The sequence below is a fragment of the Sinohyriopsis cumingii genome, chromosome 17, assembly GCF_028554795.1.
Source record: "Sinohyriopsis cumingii isolate HCF-2022 chromosome 17, ASM2855479v2, whole genome shotgun sequence".
NCBI classification, from domain to species: Eukaryota; Metazoa; Mollusca; class Bivalvia; order Unionida; family Unionidae; genus Sinohyriopsis; species Sinohyriopsis cumingii.
The window spans coordinates 35992634-36005660 of NC_142977.1; the positions used below are offsets into that span (position 1 = coordinate 35992634).

Below are 13027 nucleotides of genomic sequence, written 5' to 3' on the forward strand. Positions count from 1 at the left end.
CTAAAACCTTCATCCGGTTGTCGCTGTTTGGTTTGTTCGTCGTTTCAATAAACGTGGCTGGACTCGAATAGTTTTATTACGATATATGCTTGATGCAAATATATTGATATATTTAACCGTGAGTGAAGCAGTAATATGGTATCGTTCACAAAAACAACTCTGGCTACCAAAACCTTCTAATAATGACCATAATCAAAATGCATTTGTAAAAGAGTTGGGCAGATAAATAATTGGGAAATTTACACGAGAAGCATCATATGATCATACACGGCATTTCACAAGATTAATCACTGGCGATGGTGAACTCGATTTCATAAGTGCTGATACATCAGAGAAACATATATTTGCATATCGAAGCAATGTTAATCTATCAAATGCAACCAAACTAGGAACGATTGTGAGCTACAGTGATGGCGATTCACTTATTTAAGATCTTCGATGTTAGCGTATGTTTCGATAAACTTATTATCAATGATAAACAGATTTCCTAAGGAAGCTATTAGAGTCGCCACATTTAAAAAAATAAACACTTTGAAAACGGCCTGTTCACCTTCACTGCTGCTTCACATGTGGTTTATTCATGCAGAACGGTTTCCGTCAGTCCATCTCAGTTTCCTAGGTGTGATGACTGTGATGAAGGAACACGTGTGAATACAGATAGCATCAGGCTTTGAGGAAGAACGACCATCCTTTGTACTTTGTAGCACCTTGAATACTTTCTAGATTCAAAGGTTGTAAACTCTGTGTGTGTGCAGATGGTGGTGCGTGTGTTGGATTTTTAACGCAGATTAAAAACAGTTCAGTTATATCGCTATGATGTCTGCAGTGACAGTTTACAGTAATGTTTAGCACTGGGCCATCATTCCGCAGACATGTAGTCTGATGTCCCACACAGTCACTTTATCCTGATACCAAGCCGACCAGTCCCAGAACTAACCTCCTAATGATGAGCTTCAAGTGAGGAGGCTGCTAGAACCATTTTTCCAGTCTCAAAGGTGATAAAATGAAAGTGGTGAGTGGATTCTACCATGTAACGAGAGCCACTTTGCTTCAGTATTAGTTCAGCCATGTCAAATAACCATATGTAGCACCTCCACTTTTGTTTACTAGTGTTATAATGATTGGTTCAAGTGTCCATTTTATTAACGAAAGTTAAAAAAACAACAACAAAGTAATACTGTGGATAAAGATAGTCCATATAATTATTCAGATTATTAACATTTTCCTTAATTGGAACACAATATACAATTTAATGAATTGAAATCACTCCAGAAAACATTTAACTATCCTGATACAGCGTTGCCCTTGGGGGTTTGAGATCCTCGTTGCACTTGTCCTCGATGCAACAGAAAGAACACTGAAACTTGGCAGTCAGGCTCTTGTCTGGTATGAAATTCTGACACTTCTCTTCGTCCGATGATCCCTGCCACCAGTTGCTGTAGCAATCATCAAAAGAGACGCACCTGAATTACAATTTAAAAAATTTCTTAGTCCAGAATGTATGTGTATACGTGTTCAGTGGAGCCGAGAAAAGGGGCCATTTTAGTAGTAAATGTCATAACGAGCTAACACGGTCAGTTGGTTTAAACTGGTTGAAACAACCTCGTATCCCATGCAAGCACAGCAGTAAATACTATCCACCTCTGTAACAGTTTGCCAGCTCTTCGTTTGATAACAATGATCTAACAGCGATGTTTGAAAATATCGTTCCAAACACTAAATATCAACGATTGACAAATGCTTAGAGGGAAACATTGTCATAATGGACACATTAAAAACTGGACATGAAACGAGAAAGATTAGTATAAAATACAAATAATTTTTTTAGTTCTTCACATATTATTTTTTATTGATATGATGTATTTTCCATGCATACAAACACTATATAATTTTACACACATACACAAATATACACGTTATAGCAATTATTATGTAGTGAAATATATATTTAGATAAAATTTTGCAAATTAAAGAAACTAAAGATGAAGATTTATATGCTTGATGAACTAGAGGGCAAGAATAAGCAATCTGACTGTAGTTTAAATGACCATTGAAAATAAAATGCGCAATGCTTTCTTATCTATCTATTGTAGACTCAAATCCAGCACCAGAATAGACATTATTTTGAAGATCAAGTAACGCTAAACGAATCAGAGAAACTCTCGTTTTTTGATCTTCCGCGGCATGAAGGTTGAATAGACTTTATGCTGAAACGTCATTTTTGAAAAATAAAGCTTCCTACGAAAATAAAAAATATAAGCGTAATAACGCTTAACCGAAGTGTTTAATTTACAATGAGTTTCTCTAATTGGGTTAGTTTTTTTTTTTGTTTGTCGTTAGTGTTTTTCTAAATTTGTATGCGCGCGTGTTTACCCACAGGACGTTTTACTGAGATCGCACCCTCTCAGCTGCTATAATTGGATCATTAATACATCAATAATGGCACCAGCTATGGAGTCTTATACTGCTAGATTAGCTAGAGAAAGATTATAAGCAATTAAGAAATTTCTACCCCTCCGTGATTCTGTCAGACGAAAACTTCATGAACGCAAGAAGCACAGTTGAATATGCAGAAGGTACAGAACAATTATTTAAACCAATTGTCGAATCAACCCAGAAAATTGTTACAGCAACTGAGACAATACAAAAGCTCCTGAAACATTGCCTGTTGATATTGCTGGCCGTCTTGAGGCAGCTCAACCACAACACCAGCAACGCCCTCAACCACAAACTAAAGAACCACAACTTCTACCAAGAGGTAGAAATTACATTACAGATGAATTCATGCTCGAAGGTACTGTCGCTATTAAAGTCCCAAACCAAATAATTGATATTACTGCGTTTGGATATTATAATAGAGATGAGTATGTAAAACCCAAATATATTAAAACTTTAAAAGCTGCTGATTGGAGAAGAGATGTATATCGCATCGCTACTGATACTCCAAACATCAGATCTGAGGAAGATGGTAATAATTTTAACATTTTAAACCAGGCAGTAAATGAGCGCATTAGACGATCAATGCTGGAAAAGAGACAAAAGAAGAAATGAAGTTGCAACTTGAAAAAGCAAAAACTGAAAGGAAACAAAGAGAGATGGAAATGAGGTCGAAACTTAAGGAGGTTGAACAAGAAAGGAAACGAAGAGAAGAAGAACATCTGGAATTTGAAGAAATTAGACGAAGGAAGGAATTACGTTCTTCATCAAGTAAGAAAGAAGGAAAATGGAAATCAGTCTCAGGAAAATGGGAGAAGGAAGCAGATATAAAAGTAAGTGAGGAAGAAGGAGCAACCGGACGTGATTTTTCTACTCAAGGAAGTGATTTTATTACTTGTCCTGACAGTATTCTTGCCGATGTTGACCGAGTAAAAATTCTGATCTGAGGATAACGCGCAGGAAATAATTCTCCAGAAATTATTAATGAAATATCTTATATTTGTGGAAGATTATTTATAGGCAGTGTTATGGATCGCCACATTTATCATTCTTTTATTAACGAAATTGTCTATGAGTATTAAAGCGACTGAGAACAATTAATTATTCAGCATGTAATTTAAAAATGATTATACATTATGTTCAACGTAGACCGACTCTGGTCAGGGTGGTAAAATCACGATTACCGAATAACAAAGCGATTTACGGAGATGAACTCGGTGATGTTGTTCAAAACTTATTTTTCATAGAATAACCATAAAAGCAATACCGATTTAAAAACAACTAGGAATGAAATCTATTGATTTTGTTCTTCAACAAATTCCTAGCGCAGTTGGTAATGTTGCCGGTAAGGCATTCTCGCAATCAAAGAAAGATTAGCGCGATTATTACGAAGAAAACCACAGCCAATAAAATTACCCAGCACTGAAGTTATGACTGCAAATCTCAGTAAAATAATAAATCAAACTGCAAATAAAAAATTAACAGAGTTGGCTATATACCCCAGTCAGAAAAAGAAAAAATATAACTGCTAGTCTGATAGCAGCAATTGGTCTTCGTGTTAGACGATCACGATTATAATAAAATGTTCAAGCGTATATCTGACGCAGCATTCGATAGGGACGACCAGTTCTCAAAGATGAATCGATCCGTGATAATCAATTTTTTTTTATGACACACGTCTACCTAACGACGAGGGAGAGTCGAATAACAGGTTCAAGATACAAGTATATATTTCTTACCCGCCAAAGCATTTACGGAAGTAGAAGGTAGACTTTTAAAAGCAGATAATACAGCATACGGACTTTTAGATCGACCTGGTTTTGTTTATAATGGTATTATGGCATTATTTAACAGTTCCGTATGCATGATTGACGGAAAAAATATTGGATCATGTCTCGAAAATGTTGATATTGCGACGACGATATTGGGTCTGGCAAGATTCAACAATGATTAGTCGTGGTCAGCTGGTCCGTCAGTGATGTTTACAAAGGATACCACTGATCAACCCGAGAGTAAAAACGTTGTACTAAACGCAGCTGGGGACGCAGCTGCATCGATTAATGACAATTTCAACATAGGATTTGAAACACACAAATCACTGTTAAGTGACGACGAAAATTTCTCATGCGCAATTCCAGTATCACATATCTTGCGATTTTGTAGAAATGTTAGAAAAGTTATACTTGGCGCTAAACACAATGTGGTACTTGTGAGAAAAGCCACTGACAATGATGAAATCTGGCGACTCAACGCAGTTGATGCTGGTAAAGTAATATTAACAAAACTGTCGTTGAGGATGCCAGTAATGACTATATCGCTTGCTGAAGAAGGAAAACTACTTGCTTTTATGAATTCAGATGGTAAATCATTGTTATCATGGTTGACAATGACTACAGATAGCGTTCAAAGCAATGCGGTGAGTTATTCACATGGCAAATAGCATCACAGCAAGGAATTTCTATACCACGACATATATTCATCGCATTTCAGGAAAATTCTAGAATAGATTCACAGGAACGAAATCCAATGGTATTTGACACACTTGAAGTTTCTGAAGTTGCTTTGAGGATAAACGGACATCTAGAACCATCTGAAGAAGTTTAGTTTAATTTTGAACAAAATCTTGTTGCACGTGTTTATCATCGATTGATCACATTTATGGGGCGTTGTCAAAATATAGATACTTGTGTACAAATATCTATGAGGGATTTCACAACATTATATCCGATCTATTACTTACTTTTCTTTGGAACATTTAGATTTATTCAGGCAATCAGTCATTGATATACACTTCCTAGCTCGTGTAGCTCGACTACCCGCTGGTGGCTAAATAGCAAAAGCTGTAATACTCAGCGACAAATAAATGTTATTTGAAGGTGTTGGTGGACGAATCCGAGTTACTGACGCACCAGTAGAAAACATGTAATTAAATCACTCATCATATTATAAAAATGTCATATAGTCACGTTAATGTCACTCTGACTTCCGGTTAGGTTAAAAAGGTTAATGCGGAACAAAAATAAGACTGAAATAAGATCAAATTTCTAGTGGCGGTCCAAACAAATTATCATTAACCAAGACTCAACTGAAACATTTTAATAAGGCTTTAGAATCAAAAACCGGAGTTCAACTTCATCTTTCTCCGAGTTCCTTTAAAAAATCAGTTAAAACAGGCGGTATATTTCCACTTCATGCAGATATACCAGCGTTAATAGCCTCTAAAGCGCCAGCTGTAGCAAAAGCAGCTGCACTTGGTGCTGTTGGAACCGCCACTGGAATGGCATAAAAGAAGGCAACAGGACAGGGATTTAAAAAAGGGGAAAGGCCTAAGATTACCACGAACCCCATATCGGTACGGAAAAGGTCTGAGATTTCCAGGAACACTTCGTTAATTCTTCCAATGTCAAAATTTGATTTACTTGATGTTGCTAAACAATTAAATATCAAAACTTTTAGAGGTGTTTTTTTTATGCGTGATCAGTTACATTTCAAACCAAACAATGTTGAAACATGCATTATTAATCTCGATAATAGTTCTGGTCCAGGATCTCACTGGGTGGAATACGCAATTGATCCACGTGGAATTGTTTATTTCGATTCGTATGGGTTGGCTCCACCAAAAGAATTTATAAATTACGTGAACACAATAATGCATGATTAAATCACACACAGCAACGCTGGCATACTCCAAATTATGCTTGTTATTATCAACAAGCCTTAGTGATGGAAACATATCGGATTGTGAGTTCAATGATATGATCAAAATTTATGAAGAAGCAGTGACTGTGACTGATTTAAAAAATCAGGATTTAAATAAGAATGTCAACTCCATTGACGTCGTCAGGCGAACTACTTCAACAAAATGTAACGAACATAACTCCGTCAAAAACTACAATGATATCAGTGATCTCAACTAATCTAGAATTTTTGCTTAACTTTCGAACTGCAATTCCAGTGAAAGAAATCGCACTAGCACAATTACGAGTATATCACAGTTGGCCAAATATCAGATCAAAATCATCTGGTGGATTACAGGCGAATAATTCACTTGTATTTGCAAATAAAAGTAACGACGATATCACGCTATTCCTACAGGTATTATTAGATTGAACAAATCAATGATAAATTCCAACATGGAATACAATCTATAATCGGAAAAGAATATAAAATAACTATAACAGTTCATGAAACAAGTGTATTATCTGCAATTGAAATATATTCTCCAGATTACGTTGTGGATATTTATCAATCATCAATTAGATCTACGTTAGGTTGGCCTGAAAAAATATCAGAGTATAAAGTACTACCGGAACCTTAACGAGATGATTTTTCCACTAACGTACATTTTTGTAACAAATCCAGAATATTGAAATACATGGTCATGGGTCACTTTCAAAAAAATCGTATTAAACTTCCCGATGGGAGAATATTTCCTATAACACCGTTTTCAAAAACTGATGTTGATAGAAAAACTTACACTGAAATTGTTTATAAAAAAAATTCAGATCAGTGGCCGATGAAATAAAAACTGAACATATAACTATGTCCTCGACATTAGTGCAATTATTTAAAAATTATATCCTGGAGTATCCTAAAACGATCTAAAGAAGAACATCATTGAAACAATACAAAATTTAAATCAAATTGTTTCAGACCTTAAATATGATAGTCAAGCTATTGTTGTGGTAATGAATGACAGTAATTATGATATAATAGGAAAAGGAAAAGAAATAACAAACATCAGATAACTATACATTGATCATTATAAAATAGCCGAATCAAATTTACTAAATTTTATATTACCAGGATTTAACACCGACGAACTAATACTATCACTCAATAATATTATCAATGAAAATTTTCCTAAAATCGTTGAGTCATTGAGAAAAATAACCCCACCAGCATATCTTCTCAAACATAATAATGATTCATATGGTCGCAGCAAACATATTTCATCAGGAATTGTAAATATAAGATCAACGAATGCAGTCAATCTTCTATGTGATGCAATTGATGGTAGTTATCAGATAGATCTTGAAAAATCTAGTCAGGCCCAGCAGGGATATATTTTATATACTTTTACACCTCAAGTACCTCCTGGATATTTGATTGTACAAGAACCGATCAATCCGGTTTATCTACGATGTCAAAGTAATTTATAGTCAAGAATACATTTCAGACTTAGTGACCAATCAAGACAATTAGTTGATTAAAGAAATGAAAATCTGAATATTAATCTATACGTAAAATCGTAACGATGTTTGATCATGTAGAGTGTTCTACAATTAGTTGTTTAATCAAGAGGTATTATATAATGTACCAACATGTGAGAGTTTTCAAACACGACAAAGAGGATGTACTTGAAAACACCATCAGAACAATAATGACACAGTCCCCAGTCAATACAGAACAATTTAGTATTAATATAATTATTGATGAATACGGCAACGAAGACGTTTTGTTGACGCAGGAACAATTAAATGAACTTTGGCGAAAACATTATTATAATCACGTGTTATACAGATCAGATTCTGAATTATGCGCATTCCTGCATTAAATTTCATCAGTTTAAAACATATTGTCAAATTCCTCAGATTGTTGGGTATATTACATAAACTAAAAAAATTGTACAAGGCAAATTATTTTCATTTTATTTCTCAGGTAGAATAAGTGTGAGAGGATAATTAACCACGAATTTCACTGAATTGTCATCTCCCAAACTTCATTCAATGCAAGAAAATCTGTCATGGGATTTAGGAAATGTAAGCATATGATTAAACATCAAGGTTTTTGTGCACCTTACTCAAAACACCATGTGTTTTTTGGCTGTTTAACTTCCAATGAGTATTGGAGAAACATTACATGGTAATTAATTCTAACTGATAATTACAAACCAGTATATTCGATCAATTTCTTCCATAACTTTTTGTTCTTCTGGTTTTCACAACTTAAAAACATTTAGTTGAGGATACGCATCCATAACATTTTTGCCCACATTTGTGTACAGATTGTTTTAAACTCACTGGACAGTGTGTCTGCTCTTTGGAGTCTTAACATAGCGTTAACAATTTTTCAGTCAAAAAGAGTCCTAACACTAACCTCTTAAAGCTGAGTGCCAAGCCAGGCAGCTGCTGGTACCATTTTTATAAGTCTTTGGTAGACACAGTGAGGATTCGAACTTACAAAACCCTCCCCCCCACATCTGAAGGCAAGTGCTCTAACCACTTAGGCCAGTAGATTTTCATCAGTGACGTCAATACTTTCACTACGTTCACTTTCACTTTCACTAGCAACAGCACTTTCGCTTTCACGATCTGACATAAACTGTTTTAACTGCCTCACGAGCGTGTTAATAATTTTGTTTGTTTCCTATTCGTTAGCTAATTATAATCGAATTTTTTCGATCACGCTTGAGAGGGATACAAATTTTTTAATTTCTGTATCTTTTACAGCAGCTAAAGATTGTAACATAGCTTGCTCGATAATCTTTATGAACCTATCCGCTGCTAGTAGTGTATATCTATCTTCAAATGTTCGTGTTTGCAGTGATTCAAAATCAGACATAATTTTTTTCTGGAACAAGTTGAATTTTTATGCCGAAAATGTTTTTCTTTTTTTATTGCAGAAATAAGATCATTAATAGTTTCGTAATTCATTATATATAGTATATATTTTTAAATTATATTTCTCAACAAAGACGGTAAACGAAATAACTACTGAATTACTCTGCCGTAGAGAGCTTAGCTTGACAGAGTTATCTCCCTTCAGCAATACTGAAATGTTATTGTGATATACTTATCATACTAACGATATAAGTCCCAGATTGATAAATTCACTGTAACGACTGGGGAAACGTCCTTAATTATATTTTTTTTAAATGAAAATGGAAGTATCTCCACGGACGACATAAGCTTTATGTTAATCAAACAATTGTTCTATCAGTAATTATTCTAGCAATGAGTATGATGACACAAAAAGTTATATAAATAGTAATATTGTCGATATAACTACTTAATTACTCTACAGGAGAGAGACAGACTTATCTCCCTTCAACAATGCAGAAATGTAATTTTTTTTCTTATATTTCTTTGAAAAAGCTGATTTTGGTTATATTTTCTGCGACGCACTGAACCGAGCGCATGCAAATATCGAAATATTTTCCAGTTGCATTTATTGATTAAAATATCATTTCGTAACCAGTCTCCGTATTTATAGATATAATCGGTTTTTTCCCAATTGTTTAATATCTACCAGTATTACCTGCTCGACAATTTTGGCTCTGTGTCATAGCTCGCAAATTGCATAAAGAGTTATTGAGTTTTTGTCCGTCAATATGATTGATCACAAGACCGTCTTCGATTAATCCGTTGAAACACTCGAAAAAAAATTATGAAAGAAATATCTTTTAATCCCACCTGTAAATCTTAAATAACAAAACGTATTAACATAACGGACAAAAGGTCTTTCTAGTCGACAGTGTCTAATGATACCATCACAAGATGCCTTATAATCTTGGATGATGTGATGTCTCATAAATTCTTTTTGTTCCATTATATATAATAATATCATTCGTTTAAATGATTATTTGTCTAAATCATTATTTTGAAAATCTAGCTAGATAATTTTTTGCATTTCTTTATGACTTGTAATTATTGTCGTTGTTATCTTTTAATTATAGTATCGTTTGAGTTCTCTGTAGTTTTTGCCACAACATTGCACACATAACTGCGTGTTTTCTCTAGCCCCAACACCACATTTCAAACGCAATTTTGGTCCTAAACTTCCGTGACGTACGCTTTGTGAATGATATCCGCATAATTCTTTTACACAAGATTTGCCACAAGAAGTTGCAGAACATATGGCTAGCCACTTGCATTTGCTCCTTGTTTGAATCATTTTATAGATATGTAATTATATGAATACAGTATTTCAATTTAAACACTTGTCTTAATTATAATATGAACGAATTTGAGAGATTATCTAAGGATAAGCTTTCTAAAGATAAAATTTAATATTGACAGAATATCCCTCGACTTACCGATGCAAGCTCTGGTTGATCCGACGAGTAAAAGTTTGATTAATTTTATTCATAAAGCCAAAGAAGAATATAGCAAGGATGGTGCATCTCATGTGTTGTGAACGTTCAAACTCACACGCAACACCGATGGTGTCGACGCTACATTGAACGACAATCGAGCGGCAACGATTATTAATAATCTCAACAATCGAAGATATTTTTTTCAGAGTAAAATTAATTGTATTAGCAGAAACAAACAATACTTGGATTATCAGTGACAAACGTGACCATGTCCTTCATAATGAAAAAATTTGCCGTATTAAGTAAAAATTCCAAACCAAATGCTGACTGGCATTGATAAACCGTTTTATGAAAGAGCGTATCCTGTAACCGCGGTTATTTATGTTATTTATTTGATAAATGAAAACCCCAGAGTTAATGATCTGAAACCGATGAAATTTTCATAAATAAATTGTGTAGCCGAACGAGTAACGGAACATTTTACAAATGTGATACGTGGAAATGGTTTAACGGATAAAAGACGTAAAATAATAAACGATTGGGGAGAAATAGTTGAAGATACTGGAGCATATGTCAAAGACGTTGTTGAGTTAGGAAAGAAACTAAGATTCTCAATAAAAATAAGAACAATAACCGGAGAGATTTTATAGGAATCAAAGTGTAAATCGAAAGGAGCTTTGATTGAAATTATTGATCATAATGCGCATGCGTGGACCAATGCAGTAACAATATTTCCACGAAATCGAACTGTTAAATTTTACCAGGGAGATATGTTTGATTTTATTAATGAAATAAGTAAAAATGATCCTGTATCAGTATGGTTATTTCAAGGTTTAGATAATGGAAATTATGATCAGTTTGTACGGCCTAATGGTGTTATTTATCGTATGGAATCTCTCCATGAAGAAATGAAAAATCTTGCGTTGAAATATACCCATGATCCTCACGATGTTAGGACTGAACAATTACTGAGTAATTGTTTTACTGTTCCGTAAGTTGCTGCTCATTTTGCTTGAGAGAAAATTCGTGGAAACCAACACGATTGTATTTTCTTGAAAAAATACAACGCAGCTGTGTCGAATACGGACACGGTGGATTATGGAATACTGTATACGATTATAGGGATGTTATTTCGGTTGATATGATTGCATGTTATCCGGGAAGTTTTCTTCGTATGGGAGAGTGTTCTAAGTATTTTGAGCGATTTGGACATCCCACACATGAAATGACCAGGGTATGGATAAATGGATCATTACCAGATTTTGATTTGACTGGATTCACTTGTAACGAGTTATTTAAGTTTGCTGAAAATCTTCATCCGATTTATTATTTCCTGTTTGGCAAACATTTTGCAGAAACAATATGTGCACCAACAGTATTATTACGGTATATGCTCGATGTAAAAATACTATTATTGTTAACAGTAAGTGAAGTAATTATATCATATCGTCCGCAGAAAGAAGTTTGTTTACCACAACAAAAGAACTATTGTGATGATGAAAATCCTGACATAACTGATTTTGAGAATAAAATCGCAAAAGATCTTGGCAGGAAATAGTCGGTAAATTCACCCAAGGAGGATCATATGATCATAAACGACATTGTACAAGATTGATTATAGACGATGCTGAACTAGATTTTATGACTGCTGATGCAACGAAAAGAAAGAAATACGTTTATAAGTGGAAGTAATATTAATATATCAGACGGAAATAAATTAGGTACAATTGTGAGTTATATTTATGGTGAGTCACCGCAGTTTACTCATTTAAGATCTTCAATGCTCGCGTACGTTTCCATAAATCTATTATCAGTGATATATAGAGTTTCTGAGTTTGCTGTCATAGTTGCTATGGAATCATTGTATATCAATAAAAAATACAGGAATGGTAGAGCAACTACATATCGGCACTTATGCTTCATGGGGTAAGTGAAGAATAAAAGAATAAAGTAGACTTAATTATTCTGAATCCGCCGACGTTGAAATTAAGGGTATTTATTACCAAAAATATAAAGCAACAAAAGTGTCATCAGCACCATATGTATTTCATCCTGTAGCTAGACATAAAACAGTTTAACTCAATAGGCCTGGTAGTTGTGGTAAAACAACTTGTGTGATCGAATTATTCTTGGACCGTTGTACAGAAATATTTGTATAACATATACACACAGACTCGCAAGTGCAATGAGAGAAAGAAATATTAAATCATGCACTTATCATAACTTCTTTCGATGGAAAGGAGATAAATGGACTCCTGAACGAATGGAAGACAAATATATTCCAAGGATTATTGTTTGGGATGAAATATGCACTGTTTCATTAGAAACATGAAAAATATTTATTGATTGGGTATTGACAAAAAATACTGCTGTAATAATGTGTGGCGATCATGGTAAATCACCACCTTTTGTTGGATTGTCTCCACATAAATTGCTGAGGAATTTTGTAGAGTATTATGAAGAAATAACTGATGATCATAGAGCATTTAATCCAGAATTTAGAGAGTTTAAGAAATTAATCAGACTACAAACGAATAAAATTCAATGTGAAAT

The 13027-nt window shown here is 34.2% G+C and overlaps 1 protein-coding gene across 1 annotated transcript in view; it reads right to left on the reverse strand.

The window, feature by feature from the left end:
- Window positions 1-1175: 1175 nt before the first annotated feature.
- The window catches only part of LOC149778424 (uncharacterized), a 166654-nt gene continuing 154802 nt past the window's right edge, over window positions 1176-13027 (reverse strand). Inside the window, exon 13 of the mRNA XM_089939250.1 lies at window positions 1176-1463. Coding sequence (XP_089795376.1) covers window positions 1280-1463 — 184 coding nt within the window. The 3' untranslated portion in view covers window positions 1176-1279. The remainder of the gene's footprint in view (window positions 1464-13027) is intronic.